This window comes from Schistocerca gregaria, chromosome X (assembly GCF_023897955.1).
Source record: "Schistocerca gregaria isolate iqSchGreg1 chromosome X, iqSchGreg1.2, whole genome shotgun sequence".
NCBI lineage: Eukaryota > Metazoa > Arthropoda > Insecta > Orthoptera > Acrididae > Schistocerca > Schistocerca gregaria.
This window is the reverse complement of record NC_064931.1, coordinates 25,092,897-25,118,718: the sequence shown is the minus strand read 5'-3', so window position 1 is coordinate 25,118,718 and position 25,822 is coordinate 25,092,897. Positions and strand designations below refer to the sequence as shown.

General features: G+C 41.5%; 1 protein-coding gene across 1 annotated transcript in view; it reads left to right on the top strand.

Moving 5' to 3' along the window:
* LOC126299568 (uncharacterized protein CCDC198-like) overlaps positions 1–24,519 on the top strand; it is a gene marked incomplete at its 5' end in the record, with an annotated part of 82,192 nt that extends 57,673 nt beyond the window's left edge. The window contains 2 exons of the mRNA XM_049991567.1: positions 5,389–5,462; positions 23,961–24,519. Of these exons, the coding sequence (XP_049847524.1) occupies positions 5,389–5,454 (66 nt within the window). The remainder of the gene's footprint in view (positions 1–5,388; positions 5,463–23,960) is intronic.
* Positions 24,520–25,822: the final 1,303 nt, after the last annotated feature.

Below are 25,822 nucleotides of genomic sequence, written 5' to 3'. Positions count from 1 at the left end.
GCTGTTGAGAGCAGATTTATGCTATGAGCTTTCATGGGATCTGTGATGGCAATCGAAGGTATCATGACAGCAATGAACTAAGTGAACATTGGGGACCAGCTACATCGCTACACCCCTACGGCGATGACATCTTCCAGCAGTATAACTGTCCGTGAGGCAAGGAGGGAATCGTGCTACAGTGGTTTGAGGGGCACTATAGTGAACTCACATTGATGTCTTGGACAGCAAATGTTCCTGATCTGTACCACACGTATCTGGCACCAGCTGTGTGTCCATAAACCACCATCCCGTAATTTGCGGGAATTGGTTGACCTGTGCAAAGGCATCTGGTGCCACATATTTCTGGAATCCTGCCAATGACTTACAGAGTACGTACCAAGCAGAAACGCTGATGTATTGCATTTTTACTGTGGTCCAACGCGCCATTAAACAGATGATCATATTGTTTTGGCTCATCGGTGAAGAGACGTAATGAAAGTTAGTGTGATTAATGCTTATTGCCATACATACAAGCAACACAGCTCTACCCACTTAAATAGTCTGTGTGGGGAATGGACATGCATCCTTGAACTTGCTACTTTAACGTGCCAGCACAACACCGGTGACTCGGATCTGTGTTGGAACCTTCGTTACACGTCACTTTTGTAAACAGACGTAACACCACGATGCTGACACAAATTTGAATACAGCATGCTGACACCTCACTTACCGGACGGACAGTTCATAATTTTGTGAAAAAACAGCAGAATCAGTGACGTATTTCGTTTCAAAGACGGACAGACAAGCTATTACGCAGGTGGTCATAATGTTTTGTCTCATCAGTATGTACACGCATTTACACTGAGCTCAAGGTATTCTAGGTTTTGAAGGCAACATGTTATTCTAGGACAACTACGAATATGGTTTCACATAAGGTTGAGAAGTGTTATGGTTCAATGAAGGTGCATTTTTGTGCTGTTAGAGTTTAAAGGTGAGCGAAAAACTTGACAGCTATGAAAATAATTGAACCAGTGCACTGTCGACGTAAATCATTATGACCATCTGCTGATATCTGGAGTCGTGCTGTTTCCTGCGCTTCCCACAGTTGTTCCAGGATGTGTGGCTGATTGTCTCTTACAGAGATCACGGATGTTCAACTGTCTTACAATACAAGGAATTTTTAAAGGGTAAAGAAGTTCTTTGAAGCCGTTGACGTGCTCTTCCAAAAATTTGCTGTTTTTCTTGTTGTAAGACAGCGAAAGCGATCATTACGTGCTGAAGAAGGTGACTTCGAAGGTGCATTCGTAATGGAATTGATGAAGTGTGCCTTCCACTATAATAAACGTTTATGGAGAAAGCCTGGGAAACCTTCACTTGAGCATAACGTTAACGCAACTACCTTCTGTTCTTCGCTCACTGCTTGTAGAGACTTTGTTCCCCTACGTTTCTTGCAGGGCCACCGACGCCAACTAGACCATCAAGAATACGCGAGTCATTGGGGATGATTACCAGTCACTAACCTGCAGACGCGCAATATGGATTCTGTGCAATAAATAGAACAATTTTCTGACAGACCTTCTCTAGTGTGGATCCCGCCACACACGTCTGCTTCCTTTTAGTTACTTTAGTTATTTGCAAGTTCTGTGCATCAAATCTGCGATATCTCTCAAAGACTTGTAATAAGACTGACAAATATAATACATGATATCACTGGAAATGTGGCTAAATGATCCACACTTACGCGATGAGGTTTTACTTTAACCTTAATTTACATTTAAATTTAGATACTGAACAACTCCCTACCGCCCCCCCCCCCTACCTCACTAATGTTACTATGTTCAGCAATTCATCTTCATCAATGGAGTAGTAGTTGTCAAGCAGGAATGATGTCAGTATATTTCTAAAACATCAGTAAAATTACCTTTTTCTCCAGTTGGGGCTTAAATGATAAGTTTTGACAGTATCGTCGATAACTACAAGTTGTAATTAATGTAGTGCTGTTATTTCAACTAGTATTATATTAAACAGTTTTATGACTTACGTTATCATGACGTCATGCGAAGTCCAAGGAATATAAATATGCTTCTACGAATTATGGCGGTGTCTGGGATGATGGAGCCTAGTAGTTACCGATCTTTCAGGCATCGACATAATCTCTGCAACTTAAATTATTTCCTTCACCATAGCATGACACCGACACGATGTAATTTTGGCTACTATGAAGTGTAAAATTAGTTGAAGAACAACACAGTATCAGATGCTGTAGTCATATCATGACGATGAGGAACCCGTCGAAAGCTTGAAGTATCTTTTATACCTAACGCTACTAGAAAACCTATAGAATTTTGTCCAAAAATTTCGATACAATGTGATTATTGTGCTCTTTCAGAGGATTGATTGATATTTTCTCCTTTGATAGCCTGGTTGGTATAGAGGCGAAGTGTATGAAACGTGTTCGATAAGTAAGGACGCAATATATTTCTCGAATAGAAAAAAAAGTTTATTTGTATTGAAGCTTCCGTCGCATTTTAAGTGAAAACATTGTGTTACAGCCATTTAATATGCCCTTTTTTAATATCCGCCGTTATTCTTGTTTCGAGTAGTCATAAAAAGCCTTTTGATGATCTCGTGCTGTCTTTCGATATTTATGGAGTCAAATTTCCATTATGAAAAATCCTTCGCTAGTCCCAGAACATTGTCGGTATACAGTATTAGGTTTCATTATTTTACTCCGTCAGGAGTTAACATGCCACCGCTACAATGGCTGCCTATTCTATTTCACTGTGTAATGGACCGCTCAGATTTCATTTCAGACTACAACAGAGTTAATTTCCCTATCCTTCGGCTAGGAAAAGCTATATAGATTGAAAGTGACTCGTTTTGGACTTTATCATTAACACAGAGGCTCAACGAAAAGAAAAATAGAATGTAACATTTCACATCGTCCACTCTGTTGTTTCTCATATAGGAAGATTCAGAAATAACTGTTCCCCAGGTTAGATTTTTTTCGTAATATTTGTTTTTAAGATATTTCTTTCTCCAGAAATCATTCTATAAGGAAAGGAGCGCCGGCTCAGGTGTGTAAAAGACTGCGGTAGCAATTCATTCTGCTGTTGTTATAGTAACAAACGGATCTGGAAAAAAATATAAAGTGAAGAAAAAGAATGTTAAATATTTTTTGCATAAGATGATACACTCGAAATTGGCAATTCCGCAGAAGTAAAATAAGCGAAGTGAAGCAGATAGAACCTTAAAGATGATACCTGTTACTTGTTAACATGTACCAATACAATTTAGTACAGCTGAATCTGTTTTAAGAACTCATAATTCACTGAACTAATAACTATCAACGTGTTTAGATTGGTTTCATAGCGTTGTTTTTAAAACTATGATGCCGAGCTGGCGAATTTATTCTGTTTGTAGAAACGTGATTAATACCAAGAAGATTTGGCTTTTCCAGAAGGAATGGTTGATTTGTTATGGAAAGATGGCACTTCGATAGGGCTAACTGTAATCCTATATCTGTGCATATAAAATATTACAAATAAACATTGAACTGATGCAAGTGGAACATTACTGTAGTCTAATATTGTTGGTTATATAGAATTAAGATTTTTTCATAAAAATAATTCTGATAATTTCCTAAAAGCACAGTAAAGGGCAACCAAGGGACTTTCTTAATCTTCAAAAGATATTGGATATCTTTTAATTTCCTTTCTTGCTGTCTCTTCCTTATACACTCCGAGAAATTGAAATAAGAACACCGTGAATTCATAGTCCTAGGAAGGGGAAATTTTATTGACACATTCCTGGGGTCAGATACATCACATGATCGCACTGACAGAACCACAGGCACATAGACACAGGCAACAGAGCATGCACAATGTCGGCACTAGTACAGTGTATATCCACCTTTCGCAGCAATGCAGGCTGCTATTCTCCCATGGAGACGATCATAGAGTGCTGGATGTAATCCTGTGGAACGGCTTGCCATGCCATTTCCACCTGGCGCCTCAGTTGGACCAGCGTTCGTGCTGGACGTGCAGACCGCGTGAGACGACGCTTCATCCAGTCCGAAACATGCTCAATGGGGGACAGATCCGGTGATCTTGCTGGCCAGGGTAGTTGACTTACACCTTCTAGAGCACGTTGGGTGGCAAGGGATACATGCGGACGTGAATTGTCCTTTTGGAACAGCAAGTTCCCTTGCCGGTCTAGGAATGGTAGAACGATGGGCTCGATGACGGTTTGGATGTACCGTGCACTATTCAGTGTCCCCTCGACGATCACCAGAGGTGTACGGCCAGTGTAGGAGATCGCTCCCCACACCATGATGCCGGGTGTTGGCCCTGTGTGCCTCGGTCGTATGCAGTCCTGATTGTGGCGCTCACCTGCACGGCGCCAAACACGCATACGACCAACATTGGCACCAAGGTAGAAGCGACTCTCATCGCTGAAGACGACACGTCTCCATTCGTCCCTCCATTCACGCCTGTCGCGACACCACTGGAGGCGGGCTGCACAATGTTGGGGTGTGAGCGGAAGACGGCCTAACGGTGTGCGGGACCGTAGCCCAGCTTCATGGAGACGGTTGAGAATGGTCTTCGCCGATATCCCAGGAGCAACAGTGTCCCTAATTTGCTGGGAAGTGGCGGTGCGGTCCCCTACGGCACTGCGTAGGATCCTACGGTCTTGGCGTGCATCCGTGCGTTGCTGCGGTCCGGTCCCAGGTCGACGGGCACTTGCACCTTCCGCCGACCACTGGCGACAACATCGATGTACTGTGGAGACCTCACGCCCCACGTGTTGAGCAATTCGGCGGTACGTCCACCCGGCCTCCCGCGTGCCCACTATACGCCCTCGCTCAAAGTCCGTCAACTGCACATACGGTTCACGTCCACGCTGTCGCGGCATGCTACCAGTGTTAAAGACTGCGATGGAGCTCCGTATGCCACGGCAAACTGGCTGACACTGACGGCGGCGGTGCACAAATGCTGCGCAGCTAGCGCCATTCGACGGCCAACACCGCGGTTCCTGGTGTGTCCGCTGTGCCGTGCGTGTGATCATTGCTTGTACAGCCCTCTCGCAGTGTCCGGAGCAAGTATGGTGGGTCTGGCACACCGGTGTCAATGTATTCTTTTTTCCATTTCCAGGAGTGTATTACTGCTTTTTTCAGTCTTACAAGTTGAGCTAATCTACTATTAAATAGATACGTTTCGAAAGTGCTAAGAAACAAAGTTAGCGATACTCTAGCCCATTAAAATCCCATTGTTTTGGTTCTCACATTAGAATCTGTATTTATTATTTATATGGCACTGATTTTTTACCTATAAGCCTCTTTTAACCAGATAAATATAGTCTTCGCACATGAAAGATTGATGCAATTTTAAGCTATGCTTTTACTTTCAGATACTGACCCAGCGTGTGCAGTCGGCGCAACAAAGATATCCCAAGAGAAACTTTCAAGGATACTAAGCACCATGGTAAGAACTGTATCTAATATGAAACTTAGCAGCATAAAATTTAAGTTCTTAGTTCTAGCTGGTACCCAAAAATTATAAATGAAAATGCATATAAGCCCGCAATGTTTCCCAAGTGGGAAAACTAGTCTTTGTGATGGTGGTGGTGTACGTTACCAATATTTGTGGGAATTCACTACAGCAAATTAGTGACCTATCGTTCGATATCACGAAAAGAGACACAAATTTAGTAGCAAGATATAGGAAGATAAAATCTTTTGGACAACAACAATTTTACGAAACTGGTATTAGAACTGCACTCAAGTGATCTACAAACAGCTAATAATTTACATTACATGCCCCACGTAAAAGCCAAACTTCTGTCCTCAGTGTTCCTGCCTTTAGTATAATATCCTCTCCATACTGCACATCCTTTTGTTTCTCCATCATCGCTCTTCTTTCAGCAAATTCCGGGTCTTTCGTCGATCTCTTGGTATGATTTAGATAATTTCTCCTAACAGCTTGATTCTGTGCCCAGTGTCTATAGTCATTGTGAAAAGAGTTTTCATTTCTTCTGTAACTGCTCTGGGTGTCCATGTCTTCGGATCCGTTCACGGCAGGTATTAATGAAAAGTAAAGATCCTGTTTCACAGTGACACTATGATTATTTCGACCCTTTGACACAATGCTTTCTTGTACTTCCGGCAGACGCAATAACCTTTACGGATTTCTTAAGTTATTGATTTATTTGTGGAACTTTCTGTTCTTGTGTTTAGAGGATCCTCCTGTTTGAAAAATAGATTTTCAATGAGAAAACTGTTCCACTTGGAAGTGAAGTTCTGTTCTTGTTTTAGCTTAAAAACACTTATCTCTCGTCTAGTTCCCAATTTATTTATTTATTTTTGTTTACCTTGATCAGATTACGGCCTGCAGTTCGTGTCTTACATTTTACTAGGGTTTCATATATACAGCATTGTTACAGCATAGATACATGAAAAAGAACAGTAAACTTAGTACGGTAAGCAGTAGTAAAACGATTTAATTCAGTTAAAAATGATTTGAGTGCACCTAATGACCATGTGCATAACGATACGGAGGAACAACTAATATCTTTAACACTACTACTATTACTACTACAGCTACTACGAGAGCTTGCTGAAAAGAAGTCTCCCTGTAATCTTTAAAAACTCATAAAGCTTTTACATAATTCAAACGTTATTTACATTCTACATATATATTCATCCCATGAACCATGGACCTTGCCGCTGGTGGGGAGGCTTGCGTGCCTCAACGATACAGATAGCCGTACCGTAGGTGCAACCACAACGAAGGGGTATCTGTTGAGAGGCCAGACAAACGTGTGGTTCCTGAAGAGGGGCAGCAGCCTTTTCAGTAGTCGCAAGGGCAACAGTCTGGATGATTGACTGATCTGGCCTTGTAACAATAACCAAAACGGCCTTGCTGTGCTGGTACTGCGAACGGCTGAAAGCAAGGGGAAATTACGGCCGTAATTTTTCCCGAGGGCATACAGCTTTACTGTATGATTAAATGATGATGGCATCCTCTTGGGTAAAATATTCCGGAGGTAAAATAGTCCCCCATTCGGATCTCCGGGCGGGGACTACTCAAGAGGATGTCGTTATGAGCAGAAAGAAATCTGGCGTTCTACGGATCGGAGCGTGGAATGTCAGATCCCTTAATCGGGCAGGTAGGTTACAAAATTTAAAAAGGGAAATGGATAGGTTGAAGTTAGATATAGTGGGAATTAGTGAAGTTCGGTGGCAGAAGGAACAAGACTTCTGGTCAGGTGACTACAGGGTTATAAACACAAAATCAAATAGGGGTAAAGCAGGAGTAGGTTTAACAATGAATAGGAAAATAGGAATGTGGGTAAGCCACTACAAACAGCATAGTGAACGCATTATTGTGGCCAAGATAGACACGAAGCCCACACCTACTACAGTAGTACAAGTTTATATGCCAACTAGCTCTGCAGATGACGAAGAAATTGAAGAAATGTATGATGAAATAAAAGAAATTATTCAGATAGTAAAAGGTGATGAAAATTTAATAGTCATGGGTAACTGGAATTCGGCAGTAGGAAAAGGGAGAGAAGGAAACGTAGTAGGTGAATATGGATTGGGGCTAAGAAATGAAAGAGGAACCCGCCTGGTAGAATTTTGCACAGAGCACAACTTAATCATAGCTAATACGTGGTTTAAGAATCATGAAAGAAGGTTATATACATGGAAGAACCCTGGAGCTACTAAAAGGTATCAGATAGATTATATAATGGTAAGACAGAGATTTAGGAACCAGGTTTTAAATTGTAAGACATTTCCAGGGGCAGATGTGGACTCTGACCACACAATCTATTGGTTATGACATGTAGATTAAAAATGAAGAAACTGCAAAAAGGAGGGAACTTAAGGAGATATGACCTGGATAAACTGAAAGAACGAGAGGTTGTACAGAGTTTCAGGGAGAGCGTAAGGGAACTATTGACAGGAATGGGGGAAACAAATACAGTAGAAGAAGAATGGGTAGCTTTGAGGGATGAAGTAGTGAAGGCAGCAGATAATCAAGTAGGTAAAAAGAAGAGGGCTAGAAATCCTTGAGTAACAGAAGAAATATTGAATTTAATTGATGAAAGGAGAAAATATAAAAATGCAGTAAATGAAGTAGGCAAAAAGGAATACAAATGTCTCAAAAATGAGATCGACAGGAAGTGCAAAATGGCTAAGCAGGGATGGCTAGAGGACAAATGTAAGGGTGTAGAGGCTTATCTCACTAGGGGTAAGATAGATACTGCCTACAAAAAAATTAGAGAGACCTTTGGAGAAAAGAGAACCACTTGTATGAACATCAAGAACGCAGATGGAAACCCAGTTCTAAGCAAAGAAGGGAAAGCAGAAAGGTGGAAGGAGTATATAGAGGGTCTATACAAGGGCGATGTACTTGACGACAATATTATGGAAATGGAAGAGGATGTGGATGAAGATGAAATGGGAGATACGATACTGCGTGAAGATTTTGACAGAGCACTGAAAGACCTGAGCCGAAACAAGGCCCCCGGAGTAGAGAGCATTCCATTGGAACTACTTAAAGCCTTGGGAGAGCCAGTCCTGACAAAACTCTACCATCTGGTGAACAAGATGTATGAAACAGGCGAAATACCCGCACACTTCAAGAAGAATATAATAATTCCAATCCCAAAGAAAGAAGGTGTTGACAGATGTGAAAATTACTGAACAGTCAGTTTAATAAGCCACAGCTGCAAAATACTAACACGAATTCTGTACAGACGAATGGAAAAACTAGTAGAAGGCGACCTCGGGGAAGATCAGTTTGGATTCCGTAGAAATATTGGCACATGTGAGGCAAGACTGACCCTACGACTTGCCATAGAAGCTAGATTAAGGAAAGGCAAACCTACGTTTCTATCATTTGTAGACTTAGAGAAAGCTTTTGACAATGTTGACTGGAATACTCTCTTTCAAATTCCGAAGGTGGGCAGGGGTAAAATACAGGGAGCGAAAGGCTACTTATAATTTGTGCAGAAAACAGATGGCACTTATAAGAGTCGAGGGGCATGAAAGGTAAGCAGTGGTTGGGAAGGGAATGAGACAGGGTTGTAGCCTATCCCCGATGTTATTCAATCTGTATATTGAGCAAGCAGTGAAGGAAACAAAAGAAAAATTTGGAGTGGGTATTAAAATCCACGGAGAAGAAAAAAAACTTTGAGGTTCGCCGATGACATCGTAATTCTGTCAGAGACAGCAAAGGACTTGGAAGAGCAGTTGAATGGAATGGATAGTGTCTTGAAAGGAGGATATAAGATGAACATCAACAAAAGCAAAACGAGGATAATGGAATGTAGTAGAATTAAGTCGGGTGGTGCTGAGGGAATTAGATTAGGAAATAAGACACTTAAAGTAGTAAAGGAGTTTTGCTATTTGGGGAGCAAAATAACTGATGATGGTCGAAGTAGAGAGGATATTAAATGTAGACTGGCAATGGCAAGGAAAGCGTTTCTGAAGAAGAGAAATTTGTTAACATCGAGTATAGATTTAAGTGTCAGGAAGTCATTTCTGAAAGTATTTGTATGGAGTGTAGCCATGTGTGGAAGTGAAACATGGACGATAAATAGTTTGGACAAGAAGAGAATAGAAGCTTTCGAAATGTGGTGCTACAGAAGAATGCTGAAGATTAGATGGGTAGATCACATAACTAATGAGGCGGTGTTGAACAGGATTGGGGAGAAGAGAAGTTTGTGGCACAACTTGACCAGAAGAAGGGGTCGGTTGGTAGGACATGTTCTGAGGCATCAAGGGATCACCAATTTAGTATTGGAGGGCTGTGTGGAGGGTAAAAATCGTAGAGGGCGACCAAGAGATGAATACACTAAGCATATTCAGAAGGATGTAGGTTGCACTAGGTACTGGGAGATGAAGAAGCTTGCACAGTATAGAGTAGCATGGAGAGCTGCATCAAACCAGTCTCAGGACTGAAGACCACAACAACAATATATATTCATCGTGCCTACATATTTGCAACCCTCTGCCGTTAGAGGGCCCCGAACTGAAGCGGAGTATAACGTAGCTACACTGATCAACCAAAACATTATGACCACGTGCTTAATAGCGTGTTTGTCCATATATGGAACGTAATAACGAAATACGTGACTTATTTTTCGTATCAAGGGTGCGATAGTTTGTTGGTAGATTTGTGGAGGTATGTGACATTAGATGCCTGCGCACAGATCATGTAATTCGCGTTAATAACGAGCCGCTGATTTGCGTACTCGCTGATGGCGCCCAACAGCGACTCACATGGGTCCCCAGGATTCAAAACAGCGATTCTGGTCGCCGAGTCATCAACGTGAGTTCACTGTAATTCTCCTCAAACCGCTATAGCACGGTTCTTGCTCCAAGGCACGGACAATTATACTGCTGAAAGATAACATCGCCGTCGGGGTGCCATCCAGCATGAAGTGATGCAGGTGCTTTGGAGCTGTCAGCGTGTCTTCGAGTACTACCACAGACCCCACGCAAGCGCAGGAGAATGTCTTCCACAACATAATACTGCTCTGACCGATCACATTTCGAGCAGCTGTTCACACACGTTTCCATTGATGGACGAGTCCCTATGGCCACTGCAGTCGTATTTGACGATGTCGTTGGGTCACCATTTGAACACGTGGGGGTGGTCTGCTGCGAAGTTGTAACGTGTGCTCCGAAACACTTGTGTGTACACCAGCATTATGCTCTTTCGGCAGAAATGCCATAGTTCACTATCTAATCTACTCTACAGGGTAGACAAACCTCCGAACCCCACATTTTGTGAAGAGACGTGGACGTTCAATCATTTAGCGCCTAGTGGTTAGTTTCACTGTCCTAACTCTTTTCGCACATGCTCACGACAGTTACACTTGAACATTCGACCAGCTTTGCCATTTTCGTGATACTCGTTCATAGGCTCTGCGTAATAATAACGCACCCTTTGTGAAAGTAGCTTATCTCAATGGATTTCCTCACTTGCAGTCCATATCTGTAATCGTGTTCCGAATTCGAAGGGTTCGTCCACACATGGAGAACCCTTTTCTTCAGCATGTCAATGCCAGACCACACACGAGCTCTGCGACATCTGCAACAATCCGACACCTTAGGTTCACTGTCATAGATCGTGCTTCATATAGTTCCGACCTCGCTGCATATGAATTTCATCTGTTTCCCAAACTTCAATAAAACCTTCGAGGACTTCACTTCGATAATGATGATGGGGTGCAGGCAGAGGTGAGGTTGTGACTCTATCAAGAGTGACAAATATTCTACAGTGATGAATCAACAAACTGGTCTTTCGTTGAGAGAAATGTATTCGTCATTAGGGTGAAGATGTTGAGAAAGAATATGTAGAAATGTGGAGTAAAGATGCAGAATGTTAATATCGTTCGTTTTATTTAAGAAGCCTTAAGAATTTTCCCATAAGATATGCGGAGCCATTAGTTCTCAGCACGCCCTGGTGGTACTACTGCGGCTGCTAATAATGATAATAACAATAGTAAAATCGCCAGATACAAAATGTATTTCTTAGTTTACAAAAGGTTTTTTTTTCTGACAAAGTGAGTTCAGAGGGAGAGAACCAAGAACCCTGGGAAATGAGGAAAATTTTGAATGTTCTTCAGTTCTCTGATATAGTATGGGAGGTCATTCCAAGGGCGTATTCGTGCTACTTAAAAGGATTCCAAGAAAGCGGCTAAAGTGACAGAGTAGGACAGAAAAGATTTTTCTTTTCCTGGAAGGAGTATCCCAGTAATGTTGTTCAGACAAGAGCATTAAGGTCGATGTGAGATATGAAGGACTGCATGTGTTAATAAGACGCTTGTCTGCACGTACACAGGATTGTCACAGCTATATCGTATACAGGTTCCTCTTGACAAAAGCAGTGTCGGAGAACAACCTTATAGCTCTGCTTGTACTATCTGATAAATCACTTATGTATATGCAGAACGTTGAAAATCCTATTTGCTGCCCTGGGAACACCTGATGTTACTTTCGTTCCTGTGGATCATACACGGCTCATTACACTGAGGTCGCGCAGCGATTACGCACACATACAGAAGTCGGTTGTATTGCGCACGTAAGGTATAAAAGACTGGTGCGTTGTCGCAGCTGTTATTTTTACTCAAGTGATTCATGTGGAAAGCTTCCCGACGTGGTTATGGCCGTACGACGGGAATTTATAGACTTTGAGCGCGGATTGGTATTTGGAGCTAGACGCATGGGGCATTCCATTTCGGTAATTCTTAGGGAATTCAGCATTCCTACGTCCACAGTTTCAAGAGTGTGCCGAGAATATCAAATTCTAGGCATTAGCTCTCCCCACGGACAACGAAGCAGCCGATGGCCTTCACTTAACGACCGAGAGAAGCGGCGTTTGCTAGAAAAAATGGTTCAAATGGCTCTGAGCACTATGGGACTTAACATCTATATTCATCAGTCCCCTATAACTTAGAACTACATAAACCTAACTAACCTAAGGACATCACACAACACCCAGCCATCACGAGGCAGAGAAAATCCCTGAACCCACCGAGAATCGAACCCGGGAACCAGGGCGTGGGAAGCGAGAACGCTACCGCATGACCACGAGAAGCGGGCGGCGTTTGCTAGAGTTTTCAGGGCTAACAGACGAGCAACACTACGTGAAATAGCTGCAGAAATCCATGTGCGACGCAAGACGAATGTATCAGCTATGACAGTAAGGCGAAATTTTTTTTGTTTATGGCACATGGAAGGAGACGACTGACGAGAGTGCCTTTGCTAACAGCACATCAATGGCAGCGACTCTTTCGGGCTTGTGACCATATTGGTGGCACCCTGAACGACTGCAAAACTGTGGCCTCATCAGATGATTCCTAATTTCAGTTGGTAAGAGCTGATGGTAGGATTCGAGAGTGACCCAGACACCACGAAGCCATGGAGCCAAGTTGTCAACAAGGCACTATGCAAACTGTTGGTGGTTCGATGATGACGTAGGATGTGTTTAAATGGAATGAACTGGCTCCTCTGGTCCAACTGAACCAATCGTTGACTGCAAATAGTTATGCTGGGCTACTTTGAGGCCATTTGCAACCATTCATGTACTTTGCGTTCTTAAACATGTCACCGTGCCACAGGTTACTAAATTTGTGAAAATCCTGGGTTTGCTGCCGGATCCTAAAATCAACTTTACTCGATATTTCGGCGATCCAGTTGGTCGCCATCTTCAGGAAAATGCTGCTTCTGCTGATGAGTCCCGCTGAGAACTGACGCCAGGTTGCAAATCGACGTCCTATATAGGCCACCGTTCAGAACACGGAGCATGTGCCGCCCATCACGGTTTCTGCCTTCCAAAACAGGGAGGTGGCTTCGCCCTTATTGAAACACTGCTGGCAACGATATATCGCAATCAAGACTGCACCGAAGAACGTTCAGTTTTGATGCGCGATAATGCAGGATTCCACGTCTTGCTAAGAGGAAACCCATTGTATCTGTTAATTAAATTATTAGCCAACCTAATTTCAATCGCCTCTTTATAGACACTGTTCCAAAAACCGGAAATGTTGGCAACAGCCGCATTTTCCTCAAATTTCATATAGTGTCCCTCATTTAGGCAGTTTTCTACTACCGCCGATTTTTCCGGCTGTTGTAGCCTCGTATGACGGCGATGTTCCTCACACCTGTCATGCATGTAAGCTTTCTCACATTGAGACGGAATTTTGTACACGCCGGGTTTCCTAAGTCCAAAATCATCCTTCACAGAGCCGAGCAGAGCCTTAATCTTCGAAGGTGGACGGAACACACTCTTAATGTTAAAATTCCTTAAAATTCGTCCAGTCCTAAACAATAAGCCTCCAGCATAAGGAAGAAAGGCCACAGATCTATGTTCCTCTTCGTACACCTTTCTACTCTCTGGCATAAATAACTTCCTGACACAACCGAATTTCCTGTAAAAAATTTAAATAATATATTAAAGTTATTCAGTATAAAATCAATTTCCCTTTATAATGTCAGTATGTTTTTAATTATTTTTTGTTTTAATTCATTATCAACGGCAGTGCTCCTTGGTTTGTCACGTATGTCCTACTTTCCTTTCAAGATGTTCAGGGATGTTGTACTGGTGGCAAAATTACTTAAAGCAAGTATTTCGAGAGCATCATTTCTGCTATTGTTCCCAACGGTCTATTAGAGTAATATACCGTGAAAATGTATTATGTTTTTATTATTGTGTTCTGCGTGCGCCAAGGTAGCTGAGTGGTTCGCGCGACGGAATGTCATGCAAAGGGGCCCGGGTTCGATTCCGGACTGAGTCAGAGATTTTCTCCGCTGTGGGACTGAGAGTTTTGTTGTTATCATCATCTCATCCCATCGACACGCATGTCGCTGAAGTGGCGTCAGCTCAAAAGATTTGCACCACGCGAACGGTCTACGCCGGCCGCAGTGGCCGAGCGGTTCTAGGCGCTACAGTCTGGAACCGCGCGTCCGCTACGGTCGCAGGTCCGAATCCTGCCTCGGACATGGATGTGTGTGATGTCCTTATTTTAGTTAGGTTTCAGTAGTTCTAAGTTCTAGGGGACTGATGACCTCAGAAGTTAAGTCTCATAGTGCTCAGATCCATTTGAACCACTTGTTTGAACGGTCTACCGGCGGGAGGCCCTAGCCACACAATTCCATTTCCATTGTGTTCTGAAGTCCGTTGACTGGTTTGATGCAGCTCTCCACGCTTCTCTGTCCTGTGCAAGTCTCTTTATTTCTGCATAACGAACGTACATCAATTTGCACTTTCTTACTGTATTCTGACCTTGGCCATCCTCCATAATTCTTAACTCTCACGCTTCCTTCTATTACAAAATGACGCTTCTTTGATGCCTAAGGCGTGTCGATCAATCTATCCCTTTATCTAGTCAAGTTTTGCTATAAATTTCTTTTTTCCCCTTTTCGATTCAGCATCTTATCTTCAGTATTCTTCTGTAACATCACATTTCCAAACCTTGTTCTCTTCATGTCTGAAGTGCTTATCGTTCACGCTCCACTTCTGGACAAGGCTACACTCCAGACAAATAACTTCAGAAAATACTTCCTAACATTTAATTTCTTTCAGTGGTAACAAACTTATGTTTTTCAGAATGCTTATCTTCGTATGTCAGTCTGCATTTTATCTCCTCTCTACTCCTTCCATCATCAGTTATTTTGCTGTTCAGTTAACAAGATTTATTCACTTCCTTAAGTATCTCATTTCCTAATATAGTTCCATCAACATTGTCTGACTTAATACCACTACATTCAAGATCACTTGTTTTACTGTTGTTTGTTTCCATCTTTTAGTTTCTTTCCCAGATGCTATCCATTCCGGTCTCCCAAGACTTTTCCCGTCTCTGACAGATTTACAATGTCACCGGAAAAACGCAAATTTTTAATTTCTCCTGTCTAAATTTCAGTTTTCTTTCCAGATTTCTCCCTGGTTTCCTCACAAATTGCCCAATGTACACGTTTAATAACATCGGTATTAGGCTATAACCTAGCCTCACTCACTTTTCAACTGTCGCTTCCCTCTTATGTCATCGACTCATAAACCACAGCCTGGTATCTGCACAAGTTATAGGTAACCTTTAGCTATATGCGTTTTATCCCTCCTACCCTCATAATTTCAAATAATGTAATCGATTCAACATTGTCAAAAGTTTTTCCTAGACCTACAAATGCTATAACTGAAGGTTTGCCTCGCTTCAATCTGCCATACGCGTTCCTACATTTCTCTGTAATCCAAACAGATGTTTCCCAGTCTGGGCTTCTATCGGCGTTTTCATTGTTATGTAAACCATTCGTGTCAGTATTTTGCAACCATAACTTAACTTATAATGCGGCAACAGTCATAGCTCTCGTTACCTGCCTTAGTTTGGATTTCATTTTTCCTAAACGCTGAGTGTATTTCGCCTCTCATATACCCTGCACACTAGGTGGCTGCCTCTCCCAAGGGTTTCAGTAATTCAGAGTGAATGTCGTCTACTTCAGGCGACTTGCTTCCGCTCAGGTCGTTCAGTCATCAGTCAAATTTTTCTCTTAATTACATATCTCCCATCTCATGTTGACCTACTTCCTCTTCTCTTTTTTAATATTGTTCTGAAGTTAATTTCTCTTTTACAGACTGTCCTCATACACCTTCCACTTTTCAGCTGTCCTTTCTTTACTTAGTACAGGCTTGCCTTCTCCAAAGTTTCTTTAATTTTTCAATGTACGACACCAGTTTTTCCCAAGTCATACAAGCCTCCTCAGCCTCGATTTGTCCTGGAGCCATATTTGTCAGCTTGTCAGCCATTCTGTATTTTCTGTCAAACTCATTTTTTAGACATCTGTATTTCCTTTTGCCTGCTCCATTACTTGCATTTTTATATTTTCTCCATTCAACAGCTAAATTCAGTATCTATAGTGGTAACAAATATTTCTAACAGGTCTAATATTTTGTTTACGTGATCCTCTGGGACCGTGACCATTTGTTACATACTGCCTGACAAAAAAGTGAAGTGTTCAAAAGATATGGTCGGACTTCAATGTAACTTCGTACACGCACACATCATTGGAGGGAAAACAAATGAAAAGATAGTTAGTTACGTGTACCATAGATCTTTTGAACGATTTTTTTATCGACATGATGTGCAACGATACAATATATATATATATATATATATATATATATATATATATATATATATATATATATATGTGTGTGTGTGTGTGTGTGTGTGTGTGTGATTGACAGGCTACTCGTTATTAAATAGAAATTCGTCTGTCTTGTTCACAGATATTTTATATTGTTGGACAAACGATCAGTAACTTTTGTTGATGCACATTGAAATAAGCTCTGTGCCATAGTCAGATTTAATAATCCGTAAAAAAAGGCACTCTTATGAGATCTCTTTGTTGTCCGTCCGTCTGTTTGTGTGTCAACTAATATAACATCGTGGGATAGAAATCAAACTGAACGAGAGTGTATTTCGCCTCTCATGTACCCTGCACACTAGGTGGAATAATTTGGTCATGGCTGGCTCTCCCAAGAGTTTCAGTAATTCAGAGGGAACATCGTCTTCTTCAGGCAACTTGATTCCACTCAGGTCGTTCTGTCATCACTCAGATTTTTCTCTTAATAACATATCTCCTATCTCATGCTGACCTACTTCCTCTTCCCTTTTTTAATATTGCTCTGAAGTTAATTTCTCTCGTAGAGACCGTGCTGCAAACTCAGTGCTGCTGCAGTCGTAGTTTCACGGGAGCAGCATCCAGCAGGTAGACTGGCGAGCAATGGAATGAGGCTTTCATACTATGTCTACAGTGGACGTACATAGACGGCGCTCAAAGAAGTTACGTGAAGCGTATTTAATGCTTACAAAAAGGATCTAAAAATGGTTGATTCATTCTAATGAAATAACTTGGCTAGAACACAGTAACCCATAAAGGAACCTTTAAATTACTCCACATAGATACAACATTCCGGTCTGTAGAGTGCTGTTGGCAAGCGGGGAGCACTCAGACCTTGAGAAGCAGCTGCTCCGGTTTCGTAAACTGACATACGGTCTGGAGAGCGGTGTGCTGATCACATGCGTCTCCGTATCAGCATACAGTGACACTTGTGGGCTGAGGATGATACTGTGGCCGGTCGGTACCGTTGGTACTTCAATGCCTGTTCGGCCGGAGTTAAGTTTTTTCTAAGATAAAATAGTAACATGAGCCGTATCTAAATAAAACCGTAAGATAACCACCCCAATAACTGGGCATAAAACAAATTCTTAAAACAGGAAGTTCCGACTTGACTTTGCAAATACGATGTCTGTGAATGAGTCATTTGTGGGAGGAGGGGGGAGGGGAGGGGACGTAATTAATAAACATGAAATGGAACCCATTAGAAAAGCACAACGAAATTTATGTAAGAAATTTAAAAACTTGTGTCATTGACTCATAATAACCTTTCTTCTTACTATTGAGCTGGTCATTTAGCAACTGTTCATCGACAGGACACTTATGCTAAAGTATTTCTAACTCTTCCAATGAATCAAGCTCTTTGCCTTTCGGAGCACAATGTAAGATGAAGAGATCATCAAGCTTGGCTGGCTGGTGCCCTGCTGTTCGGCAGACGTAGAGTCCCGCTTTACTCGATCTTTTCCGGTTAGCAAATGCTCATACATCTTCTCTTCAATATTCTTCCAGTTTAAACAATGTAGAATTTATGCCAGGAACTGCATTCCACTTTGTAAACCACAGAGAAGTTATACCAATCTTTAGAGGCAGCTTATTATGCACATAAGAACTCTGAAGTTGATAATGTGATAAAAAAGCTACACGAACGTCAAGATTTTTGAATAACTTAGCTATCTGATACGACAATTTCCCCACAACCGGAAACTTCTTACACTGAAGCGCCATAGAAACTGGTATAGATATGCGTATTCAAATACAGAGTTACCTAAACAGGCAGAACACAGATCTGCGGTTGCAAGGCCTATATAAGACAACAAGTGCCTGGTTCAGTTGTTAGATCCGTTACTGCTGCTACAGTGGCAGGTTGTCAAGATTTAAGTGAGTTTGAACGTGGTGTTCTACTCGGCGCACAAGCGATCGGACACAGTATCTCGGAGGTAGCGATGAAGTGGGAATTTTTACAGTGCGACCATTTCACGAACGTACCGTGAATATCAGAAATCCGGTGAAACATCAGATCTCCGACATCACTGCGGCCGGAAAAAGATCCTACAAGAACGGGACAATCGACGAACGAAGGGTATCGTTCACCTTGTCAGAAGTGCTATCCTTCCACAAATTGTGCAGATTTCAATGCTGGGCCATCAACAAGTGTCAGCGTGCGAATCATTCAACGAAACATTATCGATATGGGCTTTCTGAGCCTCAGGCCCACTCGTGTACCCTTTATGACTGCACGATGCAAAGCTTTACGCATCGCCTGGGCCCGTCAACACTGTATTTGGACTGTTGGTGACTAGAAACATGTTGCATGATCGGAAGAGTCTCCTTTCAAAGTGTATCGAGTGGATGGACGTGCACGGGTATGGAGACAACCTCATGTATGCATGGATACAGCATGTCAGTGCGGGACTGTTCAAGCTGGTGGAAGCTCTGTAATGGTGTGGGGCGTGTGCAGTTGGGGTGACATGACACCCCTGATACAACTCTGACAGGTTACACGTACGTAAGCACCCTATCTGATGACCTGCATCCATTCATATCCACAGTGCATTCCAAAGGCGCAATTCCACCAGGATAAACGGTTCAAATGGCTCTAAGCACTAAGGGACTTAACATCTGAGGTCATCCGTCCCCTAGACTTAGAACTTCTTAAACCTAACTAACCTAAGGACATCACACACATCAATTCCCGAGGCAGGATTCGAACCTGCGACCGTAGCAGTAGCGCGGTTCCAGACTGTAGCGCCAGAACCGCTCGGCCACCAGCGGCCGGCTTATACATTAAGTGTGAGACTACTTTTGAGCACATTACTTTTTTCAATGTTTTGGAAAAAGGATGTTAGTAAGGAAGCTGGCTGGTAGCTGTTTTAGTTTATCTTGTCACTTTTTTTAAGAAGACATTTAATAATTATTTGTTTTAACCTGTCTTGAAAAATCCCTGTGCCAGTGATTCATTGCATATTTCACTAAGGACATTACTTATTGAGTTGAAAGCACTTTTCAGATTTCTGTTTGAAATTCCATCAACACTACATCAGATTTTGTTTTTTATATTTTTATAATTCTATTAATTTAAGTGAAAGAACTAGGTGCTACTTCTAGTTGCTGAAAATGTTGTACATGCGAGTAAATATATTAAAAATGTTTTAATATATTCTCTTTCTTCTTCAACTCAACCATTTAATCCTGGTTTTGTTGCTACATTTAGAAAGTGATTGTGAAAGCTACCTGCAGCTTGTGCATTATCAGCCACGGCACTGTCACTTAGTTTAACTGGTACAGAATTGGTACAGGATGTTGTATACTGACTGGCGGCCCTGTCTCTCATTTAGCAATATCGCATATAGTTTTAATCCTATTATCTGCATAATTAATTCCTGTCATATGCACACTTTCTGACATTTTAGTGACTTTCGTTAAAATATTAGAGTCTTTTTTGTAGCATGCAAGTAATGTTGAATATTGACTTAGTCCAGCCTTTATAAAAAGTTCCCTCTTCTTCTTACATGAGATTTTAATTCCTTTAAGTTTACAAAGTTCTTTTTTTTAATGAATTTTCTGAATTACTATTTGGGAAAGTTACTTTCAAATATTGACACAAATTTTGCATGGAATAAATTGAGTTTGCCATGAGCATATCATTCTATGTATATATCATGCCTTACAAACTGTTTTAACTTACTCTTAAAACATTGTATTGTTTTCCCATTAACAAACCTCACTGCTCGGTAGATACCAGCTTCAGGGCTGTAAGGTGCTGTATTGTTAATTTGCATTGCGTTGCCATCATGAATATAGCCCATTAACATCTGGGTACACATTAATTGTATCAGTCTGAGCACTATCTTAAAAATATTGTCAGTCAGTGTCCTAATATCTTGCTGCACACGACTTGGAGAACTGATAACTGAAATTGGACTGAAACACTAAAATAATGGTTCCAGTTTATTTTCCCTGTCTGTATCTTTTAAGAAATCTGTAGTGAAATCTCCACAAACTACTAAATGTTTCTTCTCGACCGACAGCTAGCTCAGTAATGCCTCTTGACTTCTCATAAATAGCTAAAAGTTTATTAGAAAGGCTCTGTAGACTGATAAAATTACGAGAAGTATTCTGCACTGTGCTAGGGTGACGAAGTGATTTGGGCATCTGTGTGATGCTAGGCTATAATCGCTGATATTAAACTTCTGCGACCTTCTGGTTACATGGAGTGCAGAGAGCCACAGAACATCTATCACTTGAGAATTTTCCACTTCTTCTATGCATAGAAGGAATCTATTACATAATTATGACCTTGTTTTGCTCTAGTTTCCTTATATACTGTCTGTCTGTAACCTGACACTAACCTACAAAACGTGCATCTCTGACTCCAGTAATAACAAGGATATTATCTTGTGCTCCCTCATTACAGTTTTTGCAAGATATTCAGTAAATCTTTCCCTCGCCCTACTATTCAAGTGCAGGCCGTGATATGTGTGTCCCCATGTCCTAATTACAGGAAGAAGCTTTGCAAAGATTTGAGACTTTGTTTCAGTCAAAAGCAATTCACTAAGCTCTTTAATCCAGGACATGTCTGGTGCCGTAAGACCTCCACAAATGCCACACGAGTGTCACATTTCCAGGTCACATTTAATACTATTGTCTAAGTTGCTAGCCAGACTATTTCCTGCTGTTCCTACTCTACCTGATCCTCTTCATCAAAACTCTGTACAAGGCCCCTTATGTTCTCTGTCACCTGGAGAAGCTTGGCACTTAGTTTCACAATGTTTGTTACCTGATATTCTACACAAGGTTTTTCTTGTAGTATTTGGCCTGCGCCCCTCCCGTAACTATTACCAAGCAGTAGGACTCTTTTCTTTCTACCTAATTTTCAACCGGCTTAGCCTTAAAACTGTTCCTACGAGTCTGCTCCCGTCTACTTTGCTCATAAACTGGTTGAGGCACTTTTTTATATTTCAGATAATAAGTCAACCTGACTGCTAACGAAAATTTCAAATGTAACTCATGAGATTTTGTCCTTTTGCGTATTACTTAGCACCTTTTCCCAGTTCCCACTGTCTCTTTTCCCCTTCAAACTATCTAATTTAAAATACGCCATTTATAATTCTGCTTGAAGGGCGCAAATGTTTCTTCCTTGTTCCACAATTTTCTTGTCTCGACTACGAAATTTCAGGTATATGGGAATGCCTCATCTGACACTTTTAGATCAACGATTCTATGTGACAGGTAGAATGTCCACCAGAATGAATAGTAGGGTATATAAAGGGCGTGTTCCATATACACTGAAAGACAATATAACCACCTGATTAATAGTGTCTTCCTCCGCCTTTGGAACTCATATCTGCGTGGCATGACTCCGACAAGTTTCCGGAATTATGTGTCAGCCTATGTCTGTACTAAAGTCACGCAGGTGTAGTAAACTGCTGCCCGGTGGCTGGTGGACGCAGAGCTGGCGCCCTGTAGCGTTACGGTTGGGCGCCATCGGGTTCGGAGCAGGCAACTTATTGATGCCAAGACATCAGCGTGAGCTCACAGTCACGTTACACAAACCACTAGAGCACGATTGTTAGCTTGTGACATGGCACTTACCCAACTAGAAGTTGCCATCCAGAAGGGAAGACGTCAGGCATGAAGGGATGCAGGTGGTCTGCATTATTGTTCACGCAGTCAACAGCGGTAATGTTATCTTCGATTACTATCACAACTCCCCTGGCAGCCCAGCTGAATGCCCCCACAGCATAATGCTGCCCTTAGAAGCCTGCCTCAGTGGCACTGTTCATTTTTCGAGCAACTGATAGTCCGCTGCTGAACTCCATGTTCAACAACGTGCACTGAACCGGCGGATTCGAAACACTCATGGCTGCACCAGAATTGTACTCTGTCGTCACATCTGCCACTTATCGCTGTCGATTCCGGTTTGCACACGGGAAAGCCTCCAGAGTCCACGTTCTGCAGTAAGACGGGGACGTCTAACAACTTGTGATCTATATGTATTGCCTGCTACGGAGACAGCAGTTCCATCCATTTAACCTGCATAAGGTAAAGAAGCTGACATCTGTAGACTGCCGTACAAGTCAGAATTTCTGTCAGTGTTTACTTGAGCACCATGCTACTGATCCACTGTTCGTTCGTCGGGCACTGTTTATGGATGAGGTATCGTGAATGCTCATAACATGCACGTGTGGGCGTAAGAGAATTCTCGCGTAACTGCCGTAAGAGGATATCAAAATTGTTTTGCAGTGATTATGTGGTGTAGTATAGTGTATAGTCAGTTACTCAGACTGGATGTTATTCCACAGCGGCTGAGTGTATCGACAGTTTTTGGAACTTGAACTGGGTGGTCTGCTTCATGATGTCCCACTCGCTACACGAAGCAGAGTATGGTTTATGCACGACGGTGCGGCTGCACATTTCAGGTGACGCGCAAGAGAGTCTCTCAATGTTGCTTATCCCGATAAGCAGATTGGTCCTTCAGGACCAGTTGTTTGGCCCCCTAGATCTCCAGATCTACATTTCCTGGACTTCCACTTTTCGGACCTTCTTAAGGAGCTTATGTACGGTGCTGCGACTGAGAATCCGGCACAACTACAGTAGCAAACTGAAAATGGCTGTGCAACTGTGCAGAATGATATGAACGGAGCCTGCCATGTTCCTCGAAATGTAAGACGTTAAGTACGTCACTGTCTTCGTCTACATGGACATCATTTTGAACAAGTTCTGGGATAAATATACAGTACACAGTTGTGTTGAATTTTGGATCCCTTCGTGTCTTTCCTTTCTGAGACGAATTATTTTAATGGTGTTTGTGTTCCACTTACGAGCCCTACACTGCTGTATAACTCTGAAATAAAGTAAAACATTATTTAACATTTCACTCTTATTTTGATACACACATTACACCCATGAAGTATTCACAATTATTTTCTAATCACCAAGAATTAATTTTGAGTCAATTGTGATTCACTTTTGATCCTTTTTCTAATGCATATGTTGAAATAAAGAAATTTCACACACAACTTTATTTAACATTTTACTGTTATTTTGATGCATATATTACATCCACCAAGTATGTAAGCCACTTATGAATCACCCTATATAAGGGAAAAGCAGCTTTGTGATATGGTGTTGTGTTAGCGTTCTTCAAAACCAATCGTTATTTCAGGTTATGTGTGCTCCAATACATAGTTCCACAATGGAAGATCTTAAGTCTTGATTGTGGTACTTTAAAATGTTCATAGACTGAAATGAAAGTTGATGAAAGATTAAAATCAATTGCTCTATTTTTCAGGGTTCAGCTTCCATGAGATGCTTCCGTGACGTGTCGTTCTGCTTAGGACAAGACACCTGGCGAACGCTTCGACGGCCACGGTTTTCTAGATCATGGCCTGAGAGAATTTCTGATCTAAGAAAAACCTGCCAATTATGTCTTGCTCTTTTCCTTAGGTTCAAGTTATACACAGAAAAGCTATTACTATTTTTCTTAAAAAACAAGGTGAGATATCTTAAGTAGTTGTTTTAGAATACCTGTTTGAAGAATGTACGTCTGTTTTGTTTAAAGATAATTTTAACCAGAATCCGTGAGTGGAACGAAACCTACACATATTCTGTATTTAAACTTTTTATAAACTTTGTGAAAAGTGTGAAGCAAACTTACTCTACAAAGAAATGCTGCAGTGCTAAATTCAAGATTGTATTCACGATTTCAATCTGTTAGTGAAAAAAAAAACAAAAAAAAAACAAAAAAAAGATAACACCGGTTTATGGGTCACGATAAAAATGTGTGTTAGTGATTGTTATATTTTACTTCCAATGTTTTACTGCAGAACTCAGTTTCTGAAAAAGCATAAAATGACAATAAAGAATTAAATAATCAAATTAGTAGGAGATTTGGAAACTGGATACTACTTCTAAGATTCTCTTTTGAGCTGTGACAGAAGATTCTTTCTTAAAAGTGTTTCAACTATGTAAACAAGTTATTTACGCTAATGGAATGTCTCAGTCAGTGCTTTGTAGGGCAGAGTCACGTATCAAATCATACACCATTAATGGCCTGTTAAACCGCTGGATTCGTTGAAAGGAAGTCCCAATTCGTGCTTGAGCCCATACCGCGTACTGCAGCGCCAGCAAGGAACAAAATATAGTACCTGCCCTTCCTCAGTCAGTGGTGCAGACAGTCAGACGACATTTTGATGTTTATGAAGAATATGACCTCTCGGAGAAGTAATGTAATTCAGAAGGGCTGTTGAACCTCAGTAGAGGAATAGCTACTCAGGTTGTATAGTGTCAAGATTTGTTGAACATTTCTGGCCAAATGTTTCTACAAAATAGCAGTATTGCTGAGATTTAGCAAATTTCTGAACTGAAAATGTGTTCTGTTAAACTAATACACATTTCTGAAATATCTCGCACAATATTCAGGAACTTTTAAAACAGTATATCTAAATTTTCTTTTTTTAAATATATTTGAAATTTTGCAACAAGGGGAATTTTGTTGCAGTCTCTTATTTTCTAATATTTCAGATTTACGTATTTGTACAGTATAACTACTCGCCAATTTAGTGGATTTTTTAACATTTTGCGATCGTCACTGTATCATTATCGCTTTGTATGAAACGCTACTGTTTGTGTCTTTTCGTAGGAAGTGTAGCACAGACACTTTTACATTAATGGAACAAAAATCTCCTCACCGAGAAGTAAGTACTGTAGACTCACGAAAATTTGCAAATGCGTTATTCTAGACAAGATATTTAAGAGACTAACGTTGCAAGATCAGAGGTTAATGTAAGCGCGAGATAAATCATTGTAAATGTGGAATGCTGGTACATTAATAACCGGTGTAACTGCTAAAATGTTGAATGCTCGCATGCACACTTGCATGCATTGTGTCATATAGGTGCCGGATGTCAGTTTGTGGGATGAAATTGCAAGCCTGTTGCATTTGGTCGGTCAATAGAGGGACAGTTAATGCTGTTTCTGGACGACGCTGGAGATGTCGTCTGATGATGTCCCATATGTGCTCGACTAGTGACAGATATGGTGATCGAGCAGGCCACGGCAACATGTCGACGCTCTGCAGAGCATGTCGAGTTACAACAGCGGTATGTGTGCGAGCGTTATCCTGCTGGAAAACACTCCTGGAATGCTATTCAC